General features: G+C 38.2%; 1 protein-coding gene across 1 annotated transcript; it reads right to left on the reverse strand.

Moving 5' to 3' along the window:
- Positions 1-275: 275 nt before the first annotated feature.
- On the reverse strand, positions 276-11,328 carry LOC147461450 (uncharacterized). Its single transcript, XM_086500912.1, has 3 exons — positions 10,881-11,328; positions 10,245-10,309; positions 276-622 (listed from the first exon to the last, which is right to left on the reverse strand). Exons 1-3 carry the CDS (start codon positions 11,152-11,154, stop codon positions 359-361), a joined length of 603 nt encoding a protein of 200 aa, XP_086357038.1. The 5' UTR covers positions 11,155-11,328; the 3' UTR covers positions 276-358.
- Between the last annotated feature and the right edge of the window lie 2,204 nt (positions 11,329-13,532).

A 13,532-nucleotide genomic window follows, 5' to 3' on the forward strand; every position in this document is an offset into this window, starting at 1 on the left:
CCATGAAAAATGTTTTCCTGCTATTTTGTACCTAGAGTGAGCGAGAAGAGTAGGAGCATGGCATCATTCATTTACGTTTGCTACACTAGCTACATGAAGGCTAATCTTGCATACTTCTTGATTGTGTTGCTATGTTTTATTTAGAGGCTTTGGTTTAAAGTGCACTTTACATGAAAAGAAAATGTGCTTCAAGATTGTAAAGAACATGCTCTCAAGATTTTTAATAAGAATGAAACAACGCAAAAAAAAGCATGTGCTCAACATGGTAATGAGAATAAAACAACAATTGATTACATCTTTAATACGATCACGATTTTATATATCATGGTTGAGTGTAAACAAAAATTACAATAGCTTATCAAGGTTGACTTATTTTAAAACCTTTTTCAATAGGTGGTGATCTACTCCCTTCAAAATGGTTTGATGAATTTGAGCTTGAAATTCTGTTGCTAATGGGATCAGGGCCACTTGGAACTTCATGCAAAGATCTTGTTGTTCTCATAGCTTGTGGATCTTCAATTGGGTTTTCTATCAGGCTAGCCATTCTTTTGGACTCCCCCTTGTTTAAAACACCATCAACCCTACTGATGAAGTGCATTTCTTGTTTCTCATGCTCATAAATCTACACAACACAAAAAATAAAAAAGAATTTCATTCAGAGTAATGAAAATTTAGATTTTTGTAAATACACATCGCAAAGCAGGAATCATTATTTCAATAAGGAATTATAATATGTCACTACACATAATGATCTCTATTAACATCCTCTTTTATACTATAATATAATAATATGAATTCTACCATGCATATAAGTTCACTATCATTTATACACGTTGCCTCAGTTGTGACTAGGAAAAGAATTCGTGTGTTTTTGAAACTATGTAAAGTTCTTATCGTGCAATATATATCCACAAAAACAATCAATTTCAGTAAAACTTTGAGACATCACATTAGCCAATTTTGCAATCTAAGAAATTAGGACCATAGTCAAAATAATTTGAATAAAATTTAGAAAGATGGTTAGCTTTTCACTTTAATTGTTTATTAATAGAGCGAGGAACTTTTCATGCTACCCTATCATTATTGCATGATGCACCTGGATAAACCATGTCAAGGGGATAAAATCTTCTTGCTTGAGAGTGTCAAGAGTCTTGTATGATACCTCTATTGATTATTCACAAGGTATAGCTTCCCCTTTTTCAATCTATAAATACTTTTGAAACAACTTGCTGACTCTTTAAAAGAGATCGTACTATAAATTTTAAAAAATCCTCCAACATTGAACTCTCATGATAGGAACATACTACATGAATTTTTGAGCTATTCAATACTTGGAAAAAAGTTTTTGCTCACACAAAAAAAAATAAAACAAAATTAACAAGTATGGGATTAGATATGCAATAAGAAGTGGAGATGCATGTCTATGTTTTTGGAGATAAGAACAAAAATGCTTTCAGAACATTAACTTCACTATTAGATGTCAAAAAAACAAGGGCTAGACATAAAACTTCCAATAAATGTTATAACACAAATTTTTGGTATTGTTTGTATGTGGAATGTTCAAAAATTTTATTTCAATATCTAATAGCAATGGGTTACTTGGCTTACAGTCTTTTTGAACAAGATGAGGGTTGCATATGAACCTACCATTGGCAAGTTGGACTCATGAAGACATACTAGAAATACGGCACTACGATGTTATCAAAGACAAAGAGGCTAAGAGGGGTCCTACAAGAAAATTTGTAATGCCATGACATTTCGAAATCTTTTGTGAAAAATGAAAGTATGTCATGTGTACTTTATTTATTTTGTTAAATATGAAATTGAAAGTATGTCATGTGTACTTTATTTATTTTGTTATCATGAAATTGAAATTCAAGTGGCAATCTGAGACCATGGCATAAACCAATAATAACTCTCTCCTATAAATGTGTAAACCAGTTCTCTAGATTAGCGACCCCCATTATAACTCCACCTTCCCCTCCAACTCCCAGCTTAGGATCTTTCCCATTACTGTTTCCTTCAAGAGGAATACTTGATTTTTCATTATGTGATAGTTCCACACATTCTTGATATTGATTAGGATCCTTAACATTCTGGGGTTTATCCTCTGTGAATTATAAAATAACTTTACCCCTAACATCTAAATCTCCTTGCTGAAGATTGTCAATATTATGCCAAACATTGAAGATCAATGAGAAATGACCATTATGCAGAGGGGGTTGACCTTTACCTGGTGAGCTCTCTGGAGAGAAAAAGGATGGACAAGGAAGTTTTTGAAATGCCTTGCAGGTCTCAGAGTCAGGGAGTTGAAGAGGTCATGTTGGTGAAGCTGATGAATAGCCGAGGGGAGTTGAAACCGGGCCGAGTCTGCAAAGCATGTGCAAAGGAGATGGGCCCTTTAGTAGTGGGCCTATGTAAAAGAAGATAACCTCCTAGCTCAGCTTGATGAGAAGGTCTCTGGTTAGGGGTACCCCCATGGGGAGTAGTTGGGTGTTAAAGAGTGTTCAAACGGTTAGGAAAAGGGTGCTCCTCACTATAGACAATCCAATTTAGCAAAGCATTGTGTAGCACCATGCTATCCCCCCTAAAGGGGAAGGAAGAAGGGGGAGATCAGCACGCAAGATTGGGTGAGCCAAGATAGAACAAAAGAGGGAAAGGGCAATTGTGAAATGATGTTGCATGCCTTGTGCTTGCGGTCACAGTACCGCATTCAAAGCTCCATAGTCCTCTTGCATCCTCAATAGCCATTTAAGCCCACCAGTCCATATTTTGTAATGGATCCTCAAGAGTGGGAGGCCAGAAATGTTTTCCCATCCCAAGTGTAGTGCTTGCCTGACAATTACCATTTCTTCTTTTTTGATGATGCTGACGGTGCTTTACAATTAATAAGCAAGGGACAATGATTCATTAGAAATACTACTCTGTCTGTCTTCAAGTAGCATAGGGGTTTTGATTGCAAGGGCAAGAAACCCTCAAAGGTGCTTGTATAGGTTGATTTCCCAGATTTCTCGATTGAATTATTTCCCTTGTTGAAGCAATTAGGTGCCCAAATTGGTAAATTTTTGGCCAAAAACCTTTCAATGGGATCAATCGCAAGTGGGATCCTTAGTTTCTTATAGAGGTTGATATTGATGCTCCTCTTAAGGACTCTATACAATTATAATAACTTTCCTAATGCTTGTTTTCATGGCCCTAGACAGGTTCAACTACTTAAGGGTTGTCCAGATCTTGTGAACAAGGTACAAAAGGAAAAAAACAAGGGTAAGGAATCAAAGGACCATAGTCATGGGTTTCAGTAGGTAAAATAGAAGAGGAAGCAACAGAAACAGACCCCCTGCAAGAAAGAATGGTAATAGGTATGTCAATAGATTTGGGGCATTTCTAGATAAGTTTTTGATCCTTCTATTGCAGAGGGAGCTGATGATGCACATGATAATGCTTCCACCTCCCAAACCTCTAATGAACCACAAAAGGACAAAGAACTACCTCAACGTGATTCTGTCAAACCACCTATTAACACTGATACTTTGGTTCCTCCTACTAGCCCTTCACAAGGGTGTCTCTTCCGACTTTGATAACTTTGATGTGAGAACTCTGATAAGGGAGAACACAGTCTTTTCCACTCAGATCAACTCTCCGACAGTTAACTTGGGGATGAGTTCAGTAAAATTTTTTGATGTGGATGAGTTCAGAAAAGAGTTGCATGAGCATGAAAATGAGGAAATAAATAAGCTTACTCAACCACCTTTGAACTCAGTTGACATCCTTATGACTCAATCAAAAGAAGCAACTCTCCCTCTTTAAGTCATCAAATCCAAGAGGAAGAAAGAGAAGTCTTATGATCCTAACAAAGCTTCAGTTTCTTTAGTTTAACCCTCGAAAACTTTAAAAAAATGAATCGGATAATTTTTTATCTTTCACTTAGTTGCAAAGGTCTTACTGACCCTAAGAGGGCTATTAGCATTTAGAAATGGTTGACTAACCATCAAGTTTAGCTTGACTTTATCTACTTGCAATTTGTTAAAGTCAAATGGTTTTCACTTAATGTCAACCTTCAAAGGACTAGTAGGTCCCATAAATGGTTTTGCACTAACCATATTGCAGGTAAGGGTGGTAATGTTATTGGAATAGCTCACAAGCAAAAACATTTGATCACTAACATACAATATGGGCAAAGGGGACATCGGATAGGTGTAGCCCTTAAAGAGCCTTTCAACTATAGTGTGGTTTGTCTTTATGATTCTAACTCCATTTGTGAAAGGATATCCACTTGGTCAAAAATCAGTGAGCTTGCTAACCCTCTTCTGATCATAGGTGATTTTAATATGGTCATCTCTCTAAATGACAGACAGAAGGCTTTGGGGAGAGGTTTCACTAGATTTGTTCACATTTTGTTTGACAATGCATCTACTAGGATCTATATAAATGGATCTTTGACTGATGCAATTCCTTTACACAAATATATCAGAGAGGGATGCCCATTGTCACCTCTACTTTATGCTATATCATCTGATGCATTGGACCGGTTGGTCAACGACTTGCTTCAGCAGGGTAAAATGACAAAAATCAATATTAAAGGTTCTATTGATAAGGTTTTTTTGCAACATTTCACAGATAACACTAATGATTTAGTTAAAAAATTTAGTTAAAAGTGATGCACAATCAATTAAGAACTTTTGGGAATGCTTAAATTTATTCTACTTGGCTAGTGGATCTGTTACTAACAACCATGCAAAAATAGGTTTCAAAGTCTTTAAAGGTGTGTGTCCTACATTTGTCACTCAAGCTAGATGTAAAGCCATTGAGGATGGTCACATTTTTAGGCTGCTAGGCATTCCTATGGGGTTTAAGATTTCCTTCAAAATCAAAGATGCTTGACAGATTTAGGAAAAAGTTATTTGCCTAGCAGAAACATCAGGCTAATCTCTCTACAAGGCTTTGTTTCAAATCATTATCTATTATCCTCACTGATCTTCTTTTTGTCTTGTTGGTTACTTCTCAATATCGATTGAATAAAGTATTCTCCCTGGCAAGAAGGTTTCTCTGGGGCACTTCTGAAGAGTTGAACAAAATCCCTACGATTTCTTGGCAGACCTGTTGTAGAGATAAATAACATGGGGGCTTGGGCATCCTAAATCTACGAATTTATTAAGCAAGCTGGAAAGCAAGTGGATTCTAAGAGCTTCTTTCTTCACTGACTTTTAGGAAATATGGATCAAAGGAAATCTATATAATTTTCATCTCAAGGATTAGAGAGCTTGGAATGGACTCTCATTAGAAGATGTTCTTGTCTCTAATGCTAATTTCACCCCTAGGGTTATTGACCTTGTCTACAGGTTTTGGAAGTCTTGGAACTGTAAAAAAGATACCTCAGTACCTCCAAAGGACTGGGCATTCTTTTTTGGTTACTGGTTATAAGATTCTATCTTGTTTGGCTAGCATATTGCTGGCATGCTCACTCAAAGGGTTGGTAGATGTCTAGAAGAGCACACAAATGCTTCAAATCAGGCATTAGGATCTGAAAAGATGTATACAAGGAAGGAGCATTAGGAAGAGGATGGGGTCTAGGAGGGCCTCTTTATTTGCCATGAGCTTATGGAGGTGATTGACATTTTGACGAATAGGTATGTGCCATGTGTGCAAGAATGGTGGGTGTGTAAGAGATGTGTAAGAGTGGTCAAAGGATGCACTTTTCCCCCCAAAAAGGAGATGGACGATTTTATGTTTTTTTCGGCCTTCCATAACTCCCATACATGATCTCCAATTTGAGCAGAGATCATAGATCTACAATCTATGCGTTGAGCTCTTTCCACAGATATTCTACATGATATGGTTTTACCCGCTAGATTTTAAATTCTATTTTGGAGCAAAAATTTGAATTCAAATAACCGTTTTGCGTGTTTGAATTCAAAGGCTGTCCTTCAATTACTTTCTTAATACTAACGGTTGGATTTCCTTAAATTGCCAAATAAAGAGGCCCTCCTAGACCCCATTCTCTTCCTAATGGTCTAGCTTACTAAAGATGAATTGATTCAGCAATTTCAAATTTCCCAAGGATGTGATGATTTGATTTTGGAACAAGTGCAAATCATTTAGGTCAATTTGAAAAGATGTTTCAAAGGGAAACCCTTTTCTCTTTCCAAAGATTGTCAAAGCATTTATGCAGCTAAAGGAAAAGACTCCAAGATGGATCCAACCTTGATTGTTAAGCTCAATAGTAAATGGGGTGTCTCTTGGAATGCCAAGCAATGGTCTTATAGATTTGAATTCATATAGGACTATCCTCTATTTATCAAACATAGTTGTCTCATGTGGCTCATTATTCACCAAGGTATATGGACAGATTCAAAATCTAAGGGAATTGGTGTTTTAGATGGAATATGTAGCAGGTGCAAAATTCATGAAGAGACTCTCTCACACTTGTTTGTTAGTTGCAAGAAGTCTTTATTGGTGGGAGAATGTAGCTTTTTAGATGTCCCTCTACGGACCTGTCTCAAAGGTGCTTTCTTGTGGTAGATCTAACTGGAAAGAAATTAAGCCTCTTTTGGTCTCCTTCACTCCCCTTCAACGGTTCCTCTCTCCATTAGCCTCATTGATTTTATGAAAGAGATCTATGGTCTGGTTACTAATTCCTCTCAGTGTGATGTTAAGGAGTTGCAAAAAGCCCTTAGGTGGCAAAGATGGAGATCTGTTATCTTATCTTTGTATGTGCTATCTTTAGATATTTTTCCTCCTTTGTTAACTTTATTTGATGTTACCTTCACCTTCAGGCCTTCCCTCTTTTGGCTAGGATAGCCCCTATCCTACCTTCGGGGCACTTGTATCTTTTCCCCATTTTTTAACCGGTTCTCCTTTTCTCAAAAAAAAAAAAGTGGCAATGGTCACTTTGTAATAATTCACTTTCAATTGTATTTTTATGACTTTTTTATCATCATGTAACTAAGAGTTGTACGTGGTTATGCCATACCTTTACTTGATGTTACCTTCACCTTCAGGCCTTCCCTCTTTTGGCTAGGATAGCCCCTATCCTACCTTAAGGGCACTTGTATCTTTTCCCCATTTTTAACCGGTTCTTCTTTTCTCAAAAAAAAAGAAGTGGCAATGGTCACTATGTAATATTTTACTTTCAATTGTATTTTTACGACTTTTTTATCATCATGTGACTAAGAGTTGTACGTGGTTATGCCATGAAATGCTATTCATTTGGAAATAGTGTTGTATTTTTCATCTCTTTTGAAGCTCAAATACTTTATTTTGTGTGTAAAAGTTTGCTACACATAGAGCAATATTGTTATGTTTCACTTGTCACACACAATGAACTCAATAGTCTACTTGGCTATCCCATAAACTCTATTTTAGTGGGACTCCTAGGTTCAAGGGCTCACACTCTTATTTTAGGAGGTGGCTCAGGCACGGAGCTCAACCTTGGTAGTCCATGCGAATGGATTTTAAAATTGGGTTTGAGTAGTTTGATTCACACCACAAGCAAATCCCTCCCTTTTGAACTACATTGACACCAAAGAACGTTAAATTTAACTTTTTAAGAGGCTGGAATTTTTTAGAGGGGTCTCTCATGGGTTGACTATGTTCAAGGAAAAGAGCTAGATGTGCTAAGTTCATGTCATCCACATCTTAGGGGTGATATCCCACATCAAAGAGAAAACGACACATTCCCATTGGAGGCAAGTCATCTAGAGGAGGTTACATATCAAAGGAAAAAGGACTTTCTCTTTTTATGTCATGAAATGGATTTGTGGATTTCTTGTTTCAAGCCTCATATGATTTGCATTGAGAATTTTGTTGCATTAGAGTGTGGCCTTCATATATAAACATCTTGTGCCTTTTTTATAGATCTTGATCTTATGCTTGGTTTCATCAACCATAGTGCTTAGAGTGGGTCTTTCTCCTTGGCGTGGAGCTCAAGGCTACCCACTCTATGTCCACCATATGTAGTGAACATGGCCATACCAAAGTGTACTTTGAAAAACTCCTTAATAGCAATTGCAAGGGATGGAGGTGTTTTAGACTTACCTTCGGCTATCTCACAAAGGAAAATATTATTGGAGCATCTTTCATGCTCCTTCAATTCTTCCATATTACATTGTCAACATTTTTTCTTGAGTCATAGCATGCATATTAGGCAAGTTTAACATCACATTCTCATTGTATATATTGGCCTATGATTTAGCCATACATATATCCTTCATGTACTTATAGCATGTCTTGTTGTGTCAATGGTATGTTCTCTCTCATCTACATTCATTGATCACATCCAAGAATAATATTTCACAATTGAAATGTTTAACTTAATTATCCATGTCTATGGAGATAATTTGATCATTGTGCTTGTGTAAGGAGATACACACTAGCCTTGAAGATTCACCAAGAGCTAAGACCTCTCCATGAATCATAATGAGGGAAAAGAGCTTGGATAACTTTAATAGTGAAGCACTCCATATTGGGAAAAACAAGCTCAATTTTTACTTAATGAAAAGAACCTATGGGCAATTCCCCAAAAGAAATAATCAGTTGACGGCACACAAACTAGGGCATCACCTTCTATCATTGATGCACCACGCCTAGCCAAAGATATTGCAAAGTCCATAGCAGAAGAAGATGAAGAGGACCAAGGGAGTAACAATCAAGTCTACTCCATGTGCAGTGGCTACAATGACAATAACTACTAATCTTCTAGAGGACAAGGGATCCTCTTCCTTATGCTTTGGAGTCATTGCTAGACAACTAGTAGAGCTTGGTCCTACCATGGTTCCATAATGTAAGGGGAGTTTATATTGTAGCTTGTGTGGCATTGAGTGTCTTTTATAATTTTCATAGTCCAAGTCCCATTGGGGGGGGAGGGGGGGGGGGAGAAAGCCATGTAACCTATCCATATTGGCATGACATTCAAGCCTTCTTATATGGAGTGTTTGTGACTCATGTAATTTTCCTCTCTAAATTGTCAGTTGCAAAAGGTGGCCCTGTGTGTTTGCTCATCCTTGCCCTATTAGTTTTCAGTTAAGAGCGACATTTAGTTCATCAACAAAATCAAGCCCTTCCACAAGAAGATTTAGAAATTTTCTCATGTAGGAAAAGGGAGACTTTTTCAGTGTTTTTCATACAATGCATAACATCATGAGCTTCTGCTCGGGAGGCACCGCATACCTAGCTAGGTACGATTGGGGGCAGGAGACCGCCGGCCCCCCCACCGGGCCGGCGGTCCCCTACCCCCAATCGTACCTAGCTAGGTATGCCGTGCCTCCCTCATAGAAGCTCATGATGTTGCGTTAAGTCATAATGTGGGAATTATTGTGAGAATCTGTCTAAAACTTCTTGTGTTCATGGCGTTTTCTAACCTTACTATGCAAGCAAATTATTCTTTCATAGTAATCCTATGCTATTAACTATGGTACAAAACAAATTCTCAAAGTTTGCTTCATTAGGATGTCATGTGTGGGTGAAAGCGCTTGCATGTACACACATTTGCAAAACCCATCAAGAATAAAGAAGATTGAAAATTCAAGGGGATTTCCAACACTGAAAGAGTGCATTGATTAAATCAATTTTCTTGTCTCATATTTTTATGGTGACTTGCTCAAGAACACCAGCAAGATGTGCTTGTTGTAGTGCAAAAGTAGCTATAACCATAATCACAAATCTCAACTTTAGCGATGAGAATATACTACCTACTTATGCACCCAAGAAAAAGTGTTCCAAAACCGCAAATGAAACCTCTATATCCATAAACTTCTCTCTCCCAATTCACAAACTCGTGTACGGTAAAGGGGCGAATAGTGGGACAAGGTCCAAACTAGGACAACATTAAATAGAAAGTAAATTACCTTCAGAAGATTTGGGATTCATGATGGGCATGGCCTTTGGAATGAGGACAGATTGAGGATGAGCTATCTTTTTACTTCAATTTCATTTAAAATATTAATCTTAGTAGAAGATTCAATTATACCAATTCGAATTTCCCTCTATTGGCTCCTACATTTTAATCAGCCTTATATTGGCCCCTTCACCCTAATGTCTCACCACCACTGAGTCAAAAAGCGCTTAACTGTAAAGCCGTCTAGGATGCTCTTGTAGACGAGGACAAAATTCATAACACCATAAGGAGCATCTATGCCTTTCATCACTGAACTACAAGCTATGTCCAATTGAGCATTAATGTTTATGAGTTCAATCATTGCTATTCTAGATATTATATATGGTTTTGATACAACTACCAACACGCTTACCTTAATCGATGCTTGCACCGGCCGCTTCCCAAACTTGAGGATGTTGTAATATGTTGGCATATCCCCTGCATGCCAATAATCGACAACGTAATGAAATTAGTTATACATATAAGTTGTGTTATATGTGAATACCCCACAAATTCGTGACATAGATTTTCTATCAAGCATGCTTATCCTATCGTCTTCATGTTAAACTATACCATGCAACTTCAACAGCACTCAAGACAATGTCACATTCTCTCCCTTGTGGATGTCAGCAATGTGCAAAGGTGAAAGTATTTGTGTGGTGCATGCAAAAGCATTAGCATTGAAGCTCCCATCACAAGAAGATTTAGAAATTTTCTCATGTAGGAAAACGGAGTCTGTTACAATGTTTTTCATACAATACACAACATCATGAGCTTCTGCTCGAGAGGCACCGCATACCTAGCTAGGTATGATTGGGGGCAGGGGACCGTTGGCCCCCCCTCCGGGCCGGCGATCCCCTGCCCCCAATCGTACCTAGCTAGGTATGCAGTGCCTCCCTCACAGAAGCTCGTGATGTTGAGGTAAGTCACAATGTGGGAATTATTGTGAGAATTTGTCCAAAACTTCTTGTGCATATCCAGGCAAAGTGATGCACGAAATGGAACTTACTTGGACGGGCGCACTCCACCAGCCCGAATGTGCACAGAAGAACCACCACAAATAGGTTTCCAATTTTGTGGAGACCATGTACAACATGAGGGCTTTCAGAGCTATGGTTTGGCATTGGATGTAAGCGGGTGTGTCTCTTCAAGGTGCACAGGAGGGGACGTAAATGGTTAGTCACCAAAGAGACCAATGTAAAGGAGATATTGCTGGTTGTGTATTGGGAAGCATTGGAGAGCAAGAAGCAAGTCATTTTTTGGCGTTGGAGGACCACATTCATGTTCCTCTTAGGCTTTTATAGAGCTAGCTCTGAATGTATATACACACATACACATGCCCACATGAGGTGTACTTAATCATTGAAGCTCTACAGCTTTGCCCCGAGACGGTAAGAGGCTTTCAAAGCTGTGTGTGTGTGTGTGTGTGTGTGTGAGAGAGAGAGAGAGAGAGAGAGAGAGAGAGAGAGAGAGAGAGAGCTGCATGCATACCTTTATCATGGTGTGGGTACTTAAGGAGACAAGAATCCCAGCGCAGCGAAATTCAGCAGCAGCACCCACGAAAGCGCTCGCATTGATTGCCTCTAAGCTCTCTACAGGATGCGCTTTCTTTCTCAAGATTGGGCCAAATCCCAGCAACGCAGGAGAAGATGAGGACGAGAGAGAGAGAGAGAGAGACAAGCAACGTAGGTGTTGAGGAAAACCAGGCTTGTTTTGCGATCGTACGTGAGCTTGCTTGATTGTCACCACTCTTCCCTCGAAACGGCCTGTTGCTGGGAGTCTACCGCACTCTAAATCAACACCCACATTGCGCCTCTCTCTCCTCTCTCCTCTCTCCTCTCTCTCATTCGTGGTAGATGGGTTATACTAGTTCCCTCTTCACTAACAGGTCATGAGTTCAAGACTCGTTGAGTTGTATCAATGTGTGTGTTGAATCTTGTCCGATATATACGTATGCATATGCCAATATGATATTATGCATACAAAGTTTTTACAATGATATAAACATGTATATATGCAATTAAAAACGTGTACATATTGAGATTTTGTTGACTACAAAATTGATAGCTACCCATTTTGCACACAGATAAAGATAGCACACACAGTTTTGGCACTTAATAAAAACATAACAATAGGGAAAGAATAATATTATGGCCCACAATTGTAAGTCAAAACCTTCAGATAATTAGACCCTTGCAAGCTAGTCTTTATTGGAAGAAAACCAAAACCAATAGAAAGCAAGGAGAAATTCTTGGAGCTATGTTTCCCTCAATCAATGCTAGTGTCATAAACTTATTCATAAGAAGGGCTCAAGGGAGGAATTGTCAAATTGGAGCCAATTACATGTCCTGACTTTTGTATAAATGTTTTTTTTATGGCCTTAGCAAGAAGACTAAGTCCCCTCATGGATCAATTTATCATGAAAGAATAGAAAGGTTTTATCAAAGGAAGATGCATCTTGGATGCCATTATATCTATTTGGGAGGATATTGAGTATGTTGAAGAAATAAACCACAACTTCATTTTCTTCAAGATTGATTTTGACAAAGCTATGATAAAATAGAGTGGGATTTCATTCTTCAAAGCATGCATGATATGGGGTTGGACAGAAGATTCATTATATTTGCTCATTTTCTTTTTGGGAATGTTGTTGCTAGACTCTCTTTCAATGGGGCCTTCACTGATATTATCCCTTTGCACAAGTCTATTACACAAGGTTGTCCTTTGTCCCCCTTGCTGTATGCAATTTCATATGATGCTTTGGGATGGCTAGTTAAGGACATGCTTAATCAATCAGGGCAAACTAAATGGAATTTGTATTGAAGGGGCAACTTATCACATTTTTCTCCAACAATTTGCAAATGATACCAATGCATTAGTGAGAAATGGTAGCCAGTCAATTGAAAGCTTTTGGGAGTGCCTTAACCTCTTTTGTCTTGCAAGTGGTTCAGTTATCAACCAGTCTAAAACAGGTTTTAGAGCTTTTGAAGGCACTTGTCCACTCATAGTTTCTCAAGCTATATTCAAACCTATTGTAGATGGGAAAATATTCAAACTGCTTGGAATCCCTATGGGGTTTATGTATCCTTCAACCAAAGATGGAAATGGGTCTTGTAAAAATTCAAGAAAATATTATTTTCCTAGGAGAATCACCAGTCTAACCTTTCAGTTAGGGTATTTGTCTTAAATCACTAATTACTTCCCTTGTCTATTTTTTAGCTTGTTGGAAGCCTTCGTAGTATCAGGTGAACAAAATCTTTACACTGGCAAGAAGGTTTCTTTGGAGCTGCACTAAATTTGTCAGTAGAGTTCCTAAAGTTGCATGGCGGTCATGTTGTAAGGCTAAAGAGTTTTGAGGGTTGGGCATTTTGAACATTCAACACTTATCCAACAAGTTATCAAGAAAATGGATTTTGAGAGCCTCCACTTCTTCAGATTTTTGGGCACTGTTTATTCGAAGAAATATGAAAAACTTCCATCTGAAGGGATACAAAGCTTGGAATGGACTAACCTTGAAGGAATTGGTGGTTTCCAATGCTAACTTTACCCCTAGGGGTTCTGACCTTGTGTGCAGGTTTTGGAAAGCTTGGAATAACAAAAAAGTTAAATAGACTCCTCCCATTGAATAGTCTTCCTAGGGTTCATTTTGGATGCAAGACTC

This window comes from Adiantum capillus-veneris, chromosome 3, assembly GCF_014529385.1.
Source record: "Adiantum capillus-veneris isolate H3 chromosome 3, ASM1452938v2, whole genome shotgun sequence".
NCBI lineage: Eukaryota > Viridiplantae > Streptophyta > Polypodiopsida > Polypodiales > Pteridaceae > Adiantum > Adiantum capillus-veneris.

What these genes read in the sequence shown, in the direction of transcription:
- LOC147461450 (XM_086500912.1), bottom strand. Translation starts at nt 11,154, where the DNA reads ATGAATGTGGTCCTCCAACGCCAAAAAATGACTTGCTTCTTGCTCTCC. An exon ending in GGTGGAGTGCGCCCGTCCAA is followed by an intron (nt 10,310 to 10,880) that starts GTAAGTTCCATT and finishes ATTGGCATGCAG; the next exon opens with GGGATATGCCAACATATTAC. An exon ending in CGGTGCAAGCATCGATTAAG is followed by an intron (nt 623 to 10,244) that starts GTAAGCGTGTTG and finishes TGTGTTGTGTAG; the next exon opens with ATTTATGAGCATGAGAAACA.